Source organism: Embiotoca jacksoni, unplaced genomic scaffold (assembly GCF_022577435.1).
Source record: "Embiotoca jacksoni isolate LCO1_2020_lvr unplaced genomic scaffold, fEmbJac1.0.p SCAF_27, whole genome shotgun sequence".
In the NCBI taxonomy this organism is placed as follows: Eukaryota; Metazoa; Chordata; class Actinopteri; family Embiotocidae; genus Embiotoca; species Embiotoca jacksoni.
Genome location: NW_027185378.1, coordinates 2,684,705 through 2,702,429, shown reverse-complemented (window position 1 = coordinate 2,702,429; position 17,725 = coordinate 2,684,705). Strand labels below are relative to the sequence as shown.

General features: G+C 41.7%; 1 protein-coding gene across 2 annotated transcripts in view; it reads left to right on the top strand.

Moving 5' to 3' along the window:
* Positions 1-3,940: 3,940 nt before the first annotated feature.
* slc4a11 (solute carrier family 4 member 11) overlaps positions 3,941-17,725 on the top strand; it is a 97,233-nt gene continuing 83,448 nt past the window's right edge. For both annotated transcript variants that reach the window (XM_069160773.1, XM_069160771.1), the window contains exon 1: positions 3,941-4,070. In XM_069160773.1, the coding sequence (XP_069016874.1) occupies positions 4,010-4,070 (61 nt within the window). In that variant the 5' untranslated portion in view covers positions 3,941-4,009. The remainder of the gene's footprint in view (positions 4,071-17,725) is intronic.

Genomic DNA, 17,725 nt, shown 5'->3' with positions numbered 1-17,725 from the left:
AGCGTGTGCAACGAAGCGGCCGGATTCAACGAAGAGTCGGTCAAAGAAAGCAACAGAAGCGTCTATGGAGGTCAGAGGTCACGATAACACCCACATCCACATCAAAGACACACTTACACACCAGCGGTGCGAGGAATATTCAGATTATTTTAAAGCAGCAATGCTGCTATTTAAAAATACCCAACTACAAGTAAAAGTTCTGCTCGAAAACAATTAACAGTAAATAAATATCAGCAGCAAAATGAAAAGAAAAGTACCGGTTTTGTCCCTGTGATGAATATTATATGAATATGACGTTATCAGATGATTAATACTGAAGCAGCAGTGTGTAAACAACATGATGGTGTTGTAGCTGCTGCGGTGGAGCTAGTTTAAAGTACTTGTATCTGATTTCGTATCCAGTGGCAGCAGATAAACGTGATGAAGGATTTCTGGAAGAGGAAAGAAGAATCCACAAATCTGTTTCAGAATTAAAATATTCGAGTGAAGTAACTCAAAATTACACTTAAATAAATGAACTTATTTACTTTCCTCCGCTGTCAGTCACCCATACTTCTGCAGAAATATGCAGCTTACGCCGTTTTGCATTATGCAAAACGACCTGTCTGGATGATGCGCTGATCACAGTGAGTGTGCATTAAGGAGGGAAGGATAGCAGTTAAGAATAAAAAAAAATACCCATCTATTTAAAGATGCATCCAGCTGAGTGAAAGAGTGTCGCAGTTGGGAAATATTACTTATTCACTCTCTCGTTTACAGTGAAGATCTGTCACTGTCATATCTACGTAAAGAATGCAACAAATTTAGTTTCAATTAAAAATAAAGGGAATTGAGAAAAACCTCAAAAGCACAAACAATTATTTAAATCAAAATGTAAAAAATAACCTTTGGAGAAGAAAGAGACGCCCCTGTTCTTTGTGTGTCTCTGAGTGTCACGGACGCGGGAGGAAACATGGTGAAATTTCTAAACACCAAAGGTTTCATGAAGAAGAAATGTGGGGGGGAAAAAATTTTTTCAATACGCATAACTATCTGAGTCCTAAATGTTCTTTAATCAAAGCACAGTCCAGTGTAACATCTCCTGTAACCATCGTGGACGCTTTGAACTTTTAAGCTAAACCAATTTTGTGCCTTCAAAATACATCTTGGGGCTGTTTTCATGCTGAGGAAGCTGAGAGGTTTTCTCACCATCACCTTCAACCCGACACTCCGTCATCCGCTCATGCACCTTTTTTTTTTCTTTTTTTTTTTTTTCTGTGCACATAAAAACCGTAGAAAGAAAATCAGTCCTTGAACACAGAAATGTCGAGAAAGACTGAGAAATTCTCCGTTAACACATCAGCCAGCAGCTCCGGCATTACCTAACGCTGCCATATGTCGGTGTTCATGTTGACGGCGTGGGCACGGCGGAGGGGACAGCCACCTCTGCCGGTCGGTGCATCCCGAGCCAGATCACTGTGAAACCGGTGATAATGCCATCTGGAGCAGCTGTCAGCCAAGGAATTTCGCTCGGGCTTATTAGGGAGAGCGGGAGGGGGATTCTCTGCAGCTCAAAGAGAGGTGAGACGTAGATGTGAAGCAAAAAAAATAAATAAATAAAGGAAATCGCTGCAGGCTGAAAAGGACGGATGTTCATCTGCATTTCTTATAGTGGGAACATATGGATCTCTGTCCTTTTGAGATTTATGTTTTTTGTTTTTTTTTCAGTAGGAGATCATTCGTGATAATAAAATTGACTAATAGAGCTGTTTTGAGACAAATATTTTTTAAAAATGACTTAAAATATGAAACATTTAGAAGTAAAATGGCTTCAGAGTCCAGAGGACCAAAGGAGAATAATTTGACTTTAAAGTTGTAGTGCATCATCAGGTGGTTGTGCACAGGAGCTAAACACACCCTCACCACGTTTAAATGTGACTGGAGGCCCACAAAAAAAACGGTTTCGTTCAGATCTGAGGGATCAATGGGTTTTAAATTCTTCAAACATATTTTGACCTTTGGCTGTTATGTGGCAGAAGGCCCTTAAAAAAAAAAATCTTTCCTGCATCGTCTTGCTTCATCTCATTATTGTGGCAGCAGCAGTCAAAACGTGGGCTTTTTTTTGTGTGGTTTTTTTTTTTATCATTTTGGGAAGATCAAGAACAAGAGAGCATCGCACCCTGCCGGAGATGAAGACGAGACCGAGTTCCTCTAAATGTCACGTGGACCAGAGATCGCTTGTTTCCTGCTATTTTTAGATGATAAAAAGCTGATTTAGTCGTCGACACGGCAGCTGGAGCGACAATCTGAGTCCATCGAGATAAAATGATTTCCAGCTTGGACTCCAGTTCTCATCGCTGGTTTGATTATGCATTGTAATCCTGTCTGTTAATAGTCCATTATAAACGAAAACACCGGTGGTAAACATGCTCTCTGGTGGTATCATAAGCTGCAGTAAAATACTTACAGTATTGGTCTCATGGACATACCATGGGGTAAAGGATATTTGGATATTTGTGGTGTACTTTACGTAGCGGGTCATAAATTTAACAGCCCAAAGCTCCGGGGCTTATCCTCGTCTTGTGGGATTGTACTTAAGCAATAATGTATTTTAAAGCTGAATCCGAACAGGATATTATTTTACCTGCTCTGTGTAACAGATTAATACCTCATGCAGTACTATATTTTTAGCATGAATTAGGCTCACACTGATCTTCCGCTGGCTTTTTTTGGGGGGACCAGTTTTCTTTGAAAATGCACACAAAAGGATGCAGCTGTAAACCAGACTATGTGAATTTACAGATAGGGTAGATCCTATAGGGAGGCATTTCAAAATAAAATAATGGCATTAACCCAAAATTAACATTTTATGGACTAAATGCAGCTCCAGAGTGCTGTTTCAAAGTGTCAGAAATAGGGCCGTCCTTCTATTTGCAAGGATGGCTCAGCATTCAACAATGCAAATTTAACTGTCCAGTTTAGGAACCTTAATCCCCATCATTTCTATGAAATTGTGAAGAATAAAGATAATTTGTGCATGTATTGGTATCGGCATCAACTATTGGCCAAAAGAGTTGGAAAATATTATATTATTAAAAAGTCCAATATCGTGCATGCCTAGAATATCCTGAATTAAATGCTGAAAGTGTGTATCTTGTTTCTTATTTGTTGTTGTTGTTGTTTCCATCTGGGGGTCATGACCTTGGACCATGTCATAACATGAGAAACAGGAGAGGAAAGAACACAATAAACCACTTAACTGCTTCTACGCTACATTTTTGCAGTCTTTCCTCGAATCTTTTTTTTTCTGGCGAATGAGTTGATAATTTCACATCTGAAGTTATTAAAATCAAGTGATGAAGGGACCAAAGACCAGGATTAGCGCTGACAAATAAACAATACTTCCTCTAAGTGTTCATAAGGTAGAATAAGACTGACTGAACAAACTACAGACAAAAGTTGTATTTATTTACAATTATAGACCTACATGTGTGCTAATTGCGTTTTTCTTTCTAGCTATTTTTCAATCGGTCTGTTCTATTCAGGTTTTTACAAACTTACTTTGACGTTTTATTTTTTTCCATCTTAAAACTGACGTGAATTTTCACTTTCTTTCGTCCACTTTTCAGTTATTTAAACGAATAACGTGTTTCAGAACAGAAACGCAGCCTCCCGGTGTCACTTCCAACCGAACCGACCCCACGGTTAACTGCACGGCGCTTCCGGCTCGGCTTCGTTGCCTCGTCGGCTGTTCAAGTGGCCGCGGTGTCGTTCCTGCGGCGCGAGCGGTGGGCGGGGTCAGGCACTCGGCGGGCGCGTGCTGCTGTCATCAACACCTGGTGATGACAGTTGATTACTTTCGTTGGCTTTTTTTTTTTTTTTTTTTTTTTTCTAAATGTAGCGACCGGACAAAACAACAACAACAAAAAAAGTCACCAGCTGTGTTTTCACTCGTTTCCTGCAGGTCAGAGGCTGAAGATATTTATTTAATTTTTTTCCCGGGACGTTTTCTGGAGCTCGGGGGAACATTATGAAAACTGGGAAGGACGATGGAGAGGAGAGGGAGGTGTCAGTAAATCGATTCACCGAAGGTAAGATGCGTTTCAATTCGTTAAGCTTTTTCTTGCTCGTGGCTCGCCAGTAGTTTTGCGGGTGTAAAAGCTGCGCTTTCCCCTCAACTCTTGTCGAAAAGGTGTTTCGTGGAGTAAAATCGTGTCACCTGTCGCGCGTAATGGCGTGTAAATTAGCAAAGTGGCCCCCGGAGCGAGTTAAACCGCGTCGCGCACGCGCGGGAGAGGAGGTGAGGGAGGACGAAGACGTGCAGAGATAAAGTCTATTTCATGAAATGGGATGCAGTGAGGAAACGAGATTTTATCCTTTAAAAAAAAAACCAAAAAAAAAAACCAAGTCTCCACTACGCACTTAAATACTGAGCGGTGTTTATGGTTAATGTTTCTAAAGTGTCAGCAGTAGTGCGTTCGTTTTGAACACCGTGCTCTCACGCAGACAAAAAGAAAAACAAAATTTGATGACAAAAAGGTAGTTTTTTTTTTTTTTTTTCATACTGTAAATCCACATAAACGTGTAGACGCACTTGCATTGACAGCCTAGCAGGTTTTCCATGCCAGGTAGGATGTGTCAGGAGACGTGTGAGGAACACTGCAGAACTCATTATAAATAGATAAGAGTAAATGTTCAGCACGCACGCACACACACACACACACACACACACACACACACACACAGCAAAGTAAACAGTGTCGTCGGTGCCAAAACACGTGTAAACAAGCAGCTATAAATCGAACAAACAGGGAAATGTGGCATCTTGAAGAAAAAAAAAAAAATGTCTGCAAACATTTGTACGTTGGCTCATTCAAAGCATCTTGAATTATGTGGCGGAGTAGAATAAGAATAAGAATAAAAATCATTTCAGAAGCAGAAGAGAAGCCCGGACCCACAGATAAAGGTGGTGTAAAAGTGCTGTAATTCTGCAAACTGATGACGATTTGGAAGAAAAAGCAATAAAATATGATTTAACTTTGATGCTCCAGTGATATGAAACATGCGGGCCTGCAGGAGTTGTGTGTAACACTGGAACTTGTAATTCAGCACTAGTTTCATGACAGGTTTACTGTAGTCATTTAAGCAGACAGATTTATCGTAGATGGATATGTCGATTGATATATTAGCAGGAGTACTACCTTTACTGCCTTCGAGCTTATATTTTGTGGTAATCATCCAAATAAATTGTAAAAAAAAAAAAAAAGCTTAGGTGTGTTTAGAAATGTAAAAAAAATATGTTTATAAGAAAACATGGCTTGCAGTAGGTTGAATTTGAGGTCTTTACTGCTCATTTCTTACGTCATTAAAATAAAAAATCAAGGTGCTCGTAATTGGGATAATTGACAAAAAGACACACTATTAGCCTTTTGAACCCTCCTTCGCTTTCTTTTGTCATTTCAATTGCCCATCGTTGAACAGAAGCTTTATTGCTCCGAAGTTCAGAACATACATGTTCGTTTGACCTTGAATTTGACCAAACAAGCACTTTTAATACCCCCCTCAGACACACACACACACACACACACACACACACACACACACACACACATACACACACCATCCACAGTGCGTATTGTGTAACCGCCTGTCATAACCAGGATTACCACTTTTTTTTTTTTTTTTTTTTTTTTTGTATGCCGTTCGGCTGCCACTTTAATCCCGCGCTCCTCACGGACTTGAGAGTGCACACATGTTGTTTTTGTGTACCGGTGGGATCCCAGCCTTCTTTCTCTGCCGCTGTTAACGCCGTGCACTACATGTCAACGTGCTCGGGAGAGAACAGACATGACCCTGTTAGTACAGCGCAGGTCGCACTGAGAAGAGGAAAAAAAACAGTTGGGCTCAAAGTATATCGTTCTTTTTACGGTTTAATACGTTTAAATTGAACTTGCTGATATTCGGGATGCACTGCAGCATCTTCAACTTTTGCTTTCCCTTTGTTTTGTCTTTAGCACCTTCTTTAGAAACTTGCGGTGAGATACCGAAATGTTTGGACTTTCTTCCACTGGGAAATAACATTAGTAACATCATTTTTGGCCGTCTTTAGCTGTACGTGCCCTCGGAAGAAAAGCACATATTGGCTCGACGCAGCTGAATACGAAACGTATATTGGAGTTTTAGGGACCAGCGGTATTCAAGAATTTGATGGTTTGTCCCTCCTGAAGAAATTCAGAGTTAATTGTGCTTCCTCTGCCTCCTCGGCCTGTCCTTAGATAACGGTGTCAGTGGTGTGTTCATGGGCGCCTGGGGATTTGGTTAACCGTGTTAGTTGTTTGTTAAGCGTCGGTCATTAAGTGTGCAGTGGAATCAAGTAGCTCGCGGTTGAAGCCGTTAATCAATCGGCTCGGACTCAACAAGTGTGGACGGTCGCTCAGCCTCCGGCTCCCTCGGTTGCCCTCAGAGGCCGCTTCGCTTGCAGAGACACATCGGCGTGTCCGGCTGGTGACGCGGACTCCACAGCGTGCAGGGAAGGACGACGGGATCTCGTGTGAATGGCAGCAGTTGAGAAATTCCAGAGGTGCAGCAAACAAGACGTTGCTCTATTTATCAGTTATTTCTCATCTTAGTGATTCATTAATATATATGAAATATCAAAGTTATGACGTGCCAGAGTGCAAAGCTACATCTTTTGCTTATTTATCGTCGAAATGTGGCTCAAAGGAAAATGTCATCAGTTTAAAAAGGACATGAAAAGGGAGGAAAAACGAGCATCAACTCGCACTGACAATGTTGTTTTATTAGAGACGTATGGAATTGAAAAAAAGTTCAAACCTTTTAAGATTTCTCGTGTCAAAGTATTTCAGCGATGGTTGTCAGTACATCCAATGGAACGTGGCAAAAAAAAAAAAAGTTATGTTTTGCCGTGCTTCATTTTCCAGAATGTAATCACATGAAATTGGGCTCATTTTGCTTCCCACAGTGTGACTCTTTGTATCCATGGCAACGGTATACTTCCCGTTTCCTGTAAAAGTCCTGTGCGCAGAAGTGGCGTCTTTCAACGTGATATTTTCCAAAATACTTTGGAATATTCCCACTCATTCCATAAAGTCGCCCATCCGGTCACGTGTAGCTATGATTAATAAGCACCTTAACTTTTTCTCTTAGTTCCAGACCTGCATCTTAGAAGTTTTTAAGTATTTTATTATGATAGAGATAATAAGTCCTAAATATTTGTCTTTTGGTTATGCAATGCAGTGTAACTTTATCAAATTACAATCATATTTGTGAAAATAGTTTTGCCAAAGTAAGATTTACTGTCCACATGCTTTCAGCAGTTTGGCTCAGCTGTGATTGACACTGTAGATTTTACATCCCAGTGAAATTACAGTTTGGTTCCCTTTATAATTTGATTGCTTCATGCAAAAACAATGCAGATTTGGCTCATTCATAAAAATGAGTCAACTTTACTAGTTAAAACGTAAAATGTAAAGATTTGACTTTTTGACCAGGACTTGGTGACTTTCAGGTGAAAAGACGAGACAGCCGAGTTAAACTGGACCGTTTTAATGTCTTTGAAATATAAATGTTGTTTCAGCAGCTTTTCACTGACTTTATTATAGCAGTTAGGACTTCCTTTACATTAAAATATGGTCATCTATTCTGAAATCGTGATTAACTGAAATGATGACTCGGGTGACAGAAATATAATCAGCGATTTTGATTACTGAATCATGATTTTTGTGCATTTTTAGGTTCAGACTCTGGGAAACGGAGATGAACATTTATTACTGTCTGACATTTTATTCGTGAAACTATTATTCATGGAAAAAATATTGGCACAACAATCAATCAGTTGCTGCCCTAGATGATGTGTAATTTAGACGTTTTTAGCCTTTTTGCCAGATTTAGCTCCGTTTGAACAGACATCCGGATGGAAACTGCAGAAATGAGGGTTTTTTTTTGAGTGGAAGCTTATTATAGGGGAATATTATGGGACGTCACCGCTCACACATACCGTACTCCGCCACTGTTTAAGAAGACTTTTATTCTTAACGCGGAAACACGTCATCAGTGTAAAAAAAAAAAAAAAAAAATCGCACGATTGAATGTAGAAACGAGCGTGATGTGAACACTGGTTCATAATACTGGCACACTCATAAATCATGTGGGCACACAGTCAGAGGACGGCCTGCTATTTTTTGTTTGTTTGAATTTGTCTGCGTTGCGTTGCGATTGTGATTGTGTGTAGCTTCATGACAGACGCATTTTGTTATTCTCCTCGGCGAGCGGCATTTGGCCAGCATCTGAAAAATGGACAATGTGAGGCAGGAGCCAGTGAGGAGAAAAAGGAAATCCCACCCAGTGTTTGTCCACTAACTGTGTGTTTGCTGTCTTCCTGCTCGGAGCACAACACTACAGCAAGGTGCCCTTCGCCGTTTCTTGCCGTGTTTTAATGCTCCGCAGAGGTGCACAGAATTTTAAAGCTTTGCTGCAGATTGACATATTTCCTTTTTTAATTTTTTTAATTTATTTATTTATTTTGTTTTATTTTTTTTCCTCCCCCAAGAAGTTGTTCTTGACAAGCAGAAGGGAAAGGCTTCTTTTCAAAATGAGACACCTTCATCTGTTTTGATAATTGACATGAACTCTCCGCAGGAATATTAATAGCACCAAATAGGAGCCTGTAGTCGAGGCTGATGAAAGGAAACGGTTCTGCGGACGGGATCTGAAAGGAAACTATAATTTTCTCCAAAAAAGAAGGATGGTTATTTCAAAATATATTTAAACACATGTCAGATAAAGTAGCACGTGTAGTCTTACTGGATTTATGACTTGTAATCCATATGTAATTTAGATCGAGATGTTCACGGCATCTCTTTTATAATTTTGTCGAAAATTATTATAGTTTTGACTGAAATTACTGCAATATTCTTAATGTTATTGTAATTATTCAACCCTGAGAAGCAGCGTCAGCACTTTTTAGTGTTGTTTTCCGAATGGTGAACGAAAGGAAAAAGTGATTTCAAAAAGTAGTTATTGAAACGCTGACCAGATTGCAAATGGAGTTTTACTGGATTTCTAACTTTTAATCTGTACGTCATTTGTTTTTGTTTTTGGAGTGAAATATGTTCCACTCCAGCGCTCTCTAATGTCCAGGGCATCTTTTATGGAACTTTGTTCAAAATTAATATAGTTTTGTCTCCGATTATTGCAGTATTATTGTAAGTATTGAACCTTAAGATTGGGCCTCAGCTCTTTTTAGTGTAGTTTTCCGGGTGGCGACTTAAATACAGTTAGCATTTAAACCTCTTCCAAGCAGATCGCCTGCAGAACATGCTATGATCATGGTCTTCTTATCGGAGAGAGTGATTTACGCTGAGAGCAGAGGAGGCAGGATGATCCATGTTGCTGATTTGACCGTTTAACTCTCTCACTTGAAAAGTTAAAAGTGTCTGTGTCAGCATTGCTTCCCCACGAGGGCTTTTGGAAATGTAAAGACAACAAACATTTCCTGTGGAGTGGTGTGCGAGTGGGTGTGTGTGTGTGTGTGTGTGGAAAGGAAACATGTTGGGGAAACTGGGGGTCAAAGGGCACCGCTGCTATATTCAAGTCAGTGTTGCTTTTTACTGTCTGACTGAGATAACCAGTCTGTGCTTCTTAAAGCTACGTACGCCGTACTGTTCCGTGTATGTAAATAGATATATGACCACACTTCCTGCTCATCTTCACACATTTTTACTCCAAAAAATTGGCACCAGTGAACTAACAGCTAAGAAAGAAAAAAAAGAAGATATATTTAGATCAAAACATAGCAGTGTACCTGTTTGATCCTCCGTTGCCAGCAGAGGGCAGTGTGTATGTGCTGCTGTCTCTTAGAAGGAAACTGAATTCATCCTGTGGAGCCTGTGATGATCTTGAACATGATTTGCTTTGTAATCCTCAGTCTTGTTGAGATGATTTTGTCCTCGTGTGCATTGCAGTTTTTGAGTATTTATGCACATGAACTAGTAGCTGCACAGGATATATGAATCTGTACAGTCTGTACCTAACAACACACACACACACACACACACACACACACAGCAGTTCACGTGCAATTCCTTCCGCACAGCGTGTCGCATCTGCACATGTGCCGGCTTTACATCAGCCTCCAATATTCAAATTCCACTCGGGCATCACGCATGAAGCATCAAAGGCATCCTGTAAGGTCATTTTTTTTATTTCTCATTTATTAGCGCCTCCTTTGCTGCCGCCTCTATTTCCCCTCGGGGACTAATACGTCTATTCATATCGCATCTTTATTTGGACAGAATGAGGACTATCGATGGGGGCAGCAGTCAGCGCAGAGAGGTGTGAGAAGATTTTCGAGACCGGAGGGGTTGCCGGTTCGAATCCGAGTAGCCTCGGGGAGGATCTACGCAGGGAGAATCAATAGGAGGCAGTCGTGTGGCCTTGAGCAGACAAGACACAGTGCGGCTCGTGTGCTGCGAGCGAGAAGGTGCCGAAAGATGTGCGAGCTCTCGGCCGACCTTCCTCGTTTCAAAGAGAAGCTGAAACTTCCCCCTCCACGCTCGCTGCGCTCGACTCGTTATTTTTTTTTACAATTCAGGCAGTTTCGTCCTTCAGGTTTCCAGGACTGCTTACTTTAAGGGAGCAGGGAGGGGATTTGTTGTTCTTCGCCGTGCCACCGGGCACGTGGTTGTTACCGGGGACACGTGTGAGGATCGATCCTGGCACACTAAAGGCTACGCTTGCATCTATTATCCTGCCCCCGACCCCCACCCCTCCAAAAAATAATTATATTTGACTAAAATGAACAGCAGCAATGCAGCAACAAGGTGCTCCCACACTTGTGCTAGATTTTTGGAGGACTAAATTGTTATAAATATTTAAATAATGCCTGTTTTTTTTTCTTTGTGAGGATGATTTATGTTCACGTTAAATGCTAATGTGGATTATTTTACTCATTTTTCCAAATGTATTCTTCAATACTTACAATAAATAAATAGAATAACATTCGGATATCAGGACTGCGACATTGTTAGACTTGCAGAGTATTGAAATAACGCAGGGGCAACAGAGGCACGCCAAAGTTCTGCCATGGTGCCTACATTACCCACAATGCAACTCAACTGCTAGAAGTCACAGCTTCTGGTGTGTTATGTTCGTAGCAGTTGATTTAGCCTCAAGCAGAGATGAGACTCCCCCAGACATCGAGCGAGCGCCAATACCAGTAACATCAGTTATTAATTTTTACAACTTTCTATGTATTTGTATATATATATATATACTCTCCAAGACTCCGAGCCAAACTTTGTGTGAAATCAGTGGATTAACACCCCCCTGCTTACTTGTTAATCAGTCGTGCATAATGGAAACTCTCATGTCATTTGGTGAACGATTACCAGCAGATTAATCAACCTGCAGGATGTCATCGTGCCCAGATCGGGTATGATGACACGGATCAAATCCTTTATCAGGTCACATGACATTTTTAATCACAATATTAGTCGAGCATGTTGCTTTTTACAGAATCCCATTTTGTCCTTTTTTTTTTTTTTGCCATATTCAAAACGTACTCATGGGCTGGATGACAAAAATCCTTTGAATAAATATATCTAAAGCAGAAGTATTAAAATAAAAGTTGTGTATAAATAGGAGTGATCGGTGCGGAATTTAGCTCATAGCAGGTTTGCTACTAGATCACGTCTAATAAATACACGATACAATAAATATCGGCGCAGCGCTTTGGAGACGAGCGCTCGTTGTTAATCACACTTGTTTTTGTCCTTCATGACCAACAGATCAACTTTTTTTTTTTTTTTTTTTTTTTAATTTCCTTTTACCACCGAGGTGAAATCTGTTGCTCACGTCGGTTTGTGAGCAACAGATTTCACTGTTCTGGTTTGAGTTGCTTTTGCTGCGCTGAAGCAGCCGACTTGAGGACAATGGAAGGTCAGAGAGCAGTCGGCAGGAATCCTGGCACCAAACCCCCCCCCCCCCCCCCCCCCCCCCCCCCCCCCTTCAACGACATGTAAAACACAAACTCCTCCGACTGCACTGTGACAGGAAAAGCTCGTCGCCGGGGTTGAATTTTTTTTTCGAACAAGTGGAAGATCCTGCAAGCTCAGTCTTCCTCAGGTTTAACATAAGATTAGAGAGCCAATGAATTGACGTCACAATTCTGCTCCTTATTGTTGTTATAGGCAGGTGACGCACAAAACCTCGTCTGGTCAGCTTTTTAAGTGTTTCAAAAATGAGCTGCGACTTCACGGAAGTTCAAGCAATCCCTGCGATATTTGCGGGAGCGTGCACATTTTTTTGTGTGCAAAATTCAATAAACTTTAAATATTTTCCGTGATATGCAGCATGATTATTATCACACGAAGTGATTATATATTACTCTTTATCAAGTAATGCTTTAAAAAAAAAAAAAAAAATCCCATTTTTTTTCCCCCCTGCAAATTCCATTGCAATTTTTGCAAAAAACCCGCCTCAAAATCAAACATTTTTAATCGCAATAATCACAAACAAACGCCGCAAAATCCTGGAAGGACCGGGTCAAATATTTTGGTGATTGCCTCGGCATCGACAGGATCCATGTCCTGCATATCATTCATAAACTGTTCTTTTCAAAAAACCGATTTGAACTTGATTTGAATTGGAACCTGTTTGTGACCAGAAGTACCGCCAGACGAAGGCGCTCGGGTGAATCGTGCACACGCAACAACAGCTCACGCAGGCGGCTCTTATTTTATTTTTGTGAACGTGTCCGTGGGTAAAGGTATCCTCCAAACATGCACACGGTATGTTGAGTTGCGTGTGTCATTACATCCCTGCAGCAGTGTGTGTGTGTGTGTGTGTGTGTGTGTGTGTGTGTGTGTGTGTGTGTGTGTGTGTGTGTGTTCGTTCACCTGCGTCGTCTCGGTTACATTTCCCCGAGACGTTTTTTTTTTGCCTGCGAGAACATAATCAAGTTGTTCTTCTTCAAATTAAATCTGTAGCTAGTTTGTGACCTGAAATATGCCCTCATCCCCTTGGCAATACATACAGCTCGGTACTGAACGCTGACACACACACACACACACACACACACACACACACACACACACACACACACACACACACACACACACACACACACACACACCCTGAGAGAAGGCATTGTGGGAGGCTATATTCTGATAGCTCCTGCAGTGATGTGCACGGGCAGCAGAGTAACAAGAACCAGCTGCTCCCCTCATCCTCCTTGTCTTCTTCCTCCTCCTCTTCATCATCATCCTCCTCCTCCCTCCGTTTCCTTCATCTCACTTCTCTCCTTTTTATTCCCGAGTGTTATTATGATTATCACTGTGCCCCTCTCTCTCTCTCTCTCTCTGTCTCTCTCTGTCTCTCTCTCTTTTCCTGTGCCAGAGTGCAGCATAAACAACAACAACAACAAAGACAGCACTGAAAGGAAAAAAAGAAAGACAGACCTCCACTAATACACACACACACACACACACACACACACACACACACACACACACACACACACACACACACACAGAAAAGCTGACAGCCGCACCAGTTTATAGATGTACACAAACAGACAGACAAAATAGACGCCTACACATACGCAAGATAGATGCCTCCACATGCACACACCGAGGTGTCGTTAAAACGCAAGACACACACGCGCAGGCACACACACACACACACACACACACACACACACAGCTGCTAATGAAGGTTGTTCCCAGTCAAAAGGAAGGAGCAGGATTCCCTCACTGATTGATGAGTCATTCAGGCAATAGCTGTCGCTGTTTGTGCATCATTACTTGCTATGCAGTATTACCATTATTAATACACTGGTGCAGGCGCAGCTACCTCAGGAGCCTCGTCATGGCTTTTCAAAAACCCCAAAAAACAGAACAAGGGTCGTCTGGCTTTTAAATGGCCAAGTAAAAAAAAAAAAAAAAAAAAAAAAAAGTGTTACCACGGGTACAGAGGTACGTCGGCATCCTAGTGAGTCGTACACGACATCCTGACATTTGGCACAAGGACAAAAAGGACACCGCATGCGGTGCAGCGGCACTGTCCGGCACAATACCAGACTACCAATCAGTTATGTCACATAGTTTCTGCGAAGCCTGTAAGTCAACATGGACGCACATCCTGCAGAGTATAAGGACCAAACGTTAACTTCCAGTTCAGAGTTGTCTTTTTTTTATGGTTTATTTTTTGGGACCAGGATGAAAATAACAATAACGGGAATAATTTATGTGCACCAATTATCATGATCAAATTGTTGCTCTTCAGATGAACGCTCTTCCTGAAACACACACCACTTGTTGACATACTGTACAGCTTTATTTACACTGTGGGACAGTTGTCGCGTTTGTCAGCTCCGGCTCGGTTGTTTGGGAAAGGTGTTCACCGCAGGTACGAGACTCATGCCGGGATGTTTTTGTACAGTTAACTCCTGTCCTTTATCCCTTTAATGTTTCATGCCATCGTTCAGTAATTGACGGTTGATTAGTTAGCCTGTATCGATACGTTTCTCCGAGACCTGCTTCGGTGATGAAGGATCACAGAAATGACTTTAACCGAGTCCCCTGATTGCAGGTTGAACCTTTTATGTGCAGCCACCCCCAGGAGCTTTGCAAGCGTTACAGCCTATCACACATAAACCCTCACTTTATTTTTTTTGGTGGTTCGCAGCCTCCTCCTCCTCCTCCTCCTCCTTCTCCTTCTTCTTCTCCTCCTCCTTCTCCTCCTTCTTCTTCTTTAAATTCAAACAGCGGGAGGTTTCAGAGAGACACACGCACACACCATAAACACCTCTGGCAGGATTCAATCCCCGAGCCTCCAGGAGGGTACATGTGGTTACCAGGCGGGGGTCCTCACTGATAAACTCTGTCTGTGCACCTTATTGCTTTTTAGTGGTTAAGGTGGTTCACAAGTGGTGATTCATCAGTCACACACACACACACACACACACACACACACACACACACACACGCACACACACCACTGTGAGCTGACTGGAGGGCATTCCCACCTCCAGCCTCATCACACCTGCTGATGACTAGCCGCAGAGTAGCCGCAGGGTCATTTCAGACGCCTCCCCCTGCGCACTCCCAATCATCTGAAACTGAAAGATTTTACCTCCACGCAGAGACTTCGCACTCCAGGTATGTGGTGCAACTTTCTTTTTTGAAGGCAATTAGCTGGTGAAAGCGAGACACTGTTTTTACTGGATGTGTGGCTGTGAGCAGAAACAAGAAGCAGACCTTACTTAACGCCCTCAGCGGGAGTCTGAGGCATGACTGGGTTTTCTTTGAGAGGGAGGGAGGCTGACAGCAGCCTTTATTTGCCCCTAATAATACAGACAAAATAGTAAATATGTAACTAAAAGGGCACTTGGAGAACACAGACTCTTCTAAAATATGCAAATCTGCAACCTCAACCCCCACACTTGTCTTTACAATTATGTTTCAATTGGAGCGGTTCTGGTTCTCCCTAACGAAAATCACTGTCCCTGAGTGCTCTACAGTGTATCGGGAATACCAGGTTGGCTGATGCATCGACATCAGCCAACATGCATGAAATAAATCTGACCCAGTTTACCTTTTTACCGGCTGTCTGTGCGCCTATTATTCAGGGTGCAGCGTGCATTTCAATCCTGCAAAAGTTCAGCTTAAAATGAAAGAAAATCCTACTGCTGGATGTTTTAAACAAATGATACGGTATATCGGTGTGTTTACAAATGGTTTCTATGGCAAAACAAACCCTCTAATCTATTCATACTGGTCTCAAACATCAGGTACAGCTTGCCTTTGTGGAGAATCTGTACACGTGAATGAGTTATTGGTGAATTAAAAGCCAATTTTATGATGCACCTTGCATCTAACAAAAAGCAATGTTTTAATGAAGGATACATGCAGTTGTATTTTTCTCCCAGGAGAGCCGTCAGTCATCTTAACCGTCCAGTACCGCCGCAACAAAGACAAACGAGCCGAAACCATGCATGGCTTGAAGAGAGCTGGTAGGACCGGTCTGACATGACCCTTGACCTCTGTCACATACTACCTGTCGGCACTAAGCTGGTCCTCCACATCAAAACAGGTTCAACACTAATAATAAGAACTGAGATAAGAGCCAGGAGAGGAATTTTAAAAGACGCATAAAAGCCCGTTTTGTGCGTCACATTTTTCTTTATTAAATTGTTTTCGTTGTCTTTTTCTCTTTTTTTTTTTTCTTTTTTTTTTTCTTTTTTTTTTTCCCTCTCTTTTTTTTTTTTTTCATTTCCGCTTCGTTGAGCTTAATTTGACACTACACTCAAAGCACCTCAGGTGCACCCGGGAACCACCATGTTAATGAGATTTGACTTTTCTGAAAACGACGGAAGCAAATGTAAATTCACCCTCGAGGCCTCGGTGCATCACATCGAGCACCTAGAGGTGCCAAACGCCGGGGCCGCCGCGCCTTTGTCCGGGCCGTCAGCTCACCTGCTCATATTGACATTTACCGGGAGCGCGGGTCCGTAACGGGGCCGCGCTGCTTGACGTTTCGGTGGAGCGTCGCCGTCATTACACCTGGGTGGCACGAGCGCGGCGGGTGAGAACACTGGAGTTATCCTCTGGGGAAGGAAGTGCATCGGCTCACCGAATGACGTATTTGCCCTCGCAGTGGGTAACAGTTCTTATGCAAAGCAGACCTACTGGCCATACCACACACAGCGATGTAATATTTGCAGGCTTATGCAAATGACTGACCTTTCGCAGAGCATTTACATCAGGGTGGGAAATTAACTTTTTGATCCAACACTCTGTTAGATTTATAAATTCAGCCAAACTCCTTTATTATTACATCACAGAAAGCAATTCAAATCTGACACGATAGAATTCGGCATTACATTTGAAACCGTGGAAATAAGTGAAGGGATTAAATGCAACAAAAAAAAAAAATGCAAATATCACTTGTATACTTGTTTGTTTACATTATTTAATAATTACTAAGCCCTCTTCCTTTATTTATATATATATATATATATATATGTTTATATATTTATATATCTAGAATTTAAAAATATTTCCAGTTTAGTTTTAGTGTTGGCTTCAGTGACAGTTATTGTAGGCATAGTAATGTTTATCTGGAAAATGCTATTATAATTCGGATTCAAAATGCCAAAGAGCCGTAACTACAGAAAAGGTTTAGAGTTTCAAGGCTCTTGGCCAAACAGCTTGTTTGATTGTTGCTCATCCCTCTGTGGCCCGGAGGCGTTATGTTTTCAGGTTGTCGATCCCGCTCTTCCTGAAATCTCAGGAACACCTCGAGGGAACTTCCTCACATTTGGCACAAACGTTCACTTTCACCCAAGAATGAACTGATTAGAATTTGGAAACCAATGGATTGACATTGACATTGTATGGAGGCAAATCTCTTCGTATATGAAAACCATCAAGTATTCACACCAATATGAAAAATATTTTATATTTGACGACGCATTAAAGGAAATCCGCTTGAACGGTCGTTTACCTTTTGCACAAATAGTTTGGCTCAGAGGTCTAGTAGGAGGGATCCTTAGCAGAATTTAGCTTTGGGACCCGAGGTGATTGCTAGTCACAGCTGTTGATGAATTGTAGGTGATGAAGAGTGCTTTGGGGGTGGTGCGGTTGGTCGTTTGAGATTTAATGAAATGGTAACAGCAAGTCGTACCCTTTTTTTGTAGTTGTGACAACGGAGTGAATATTTGAAG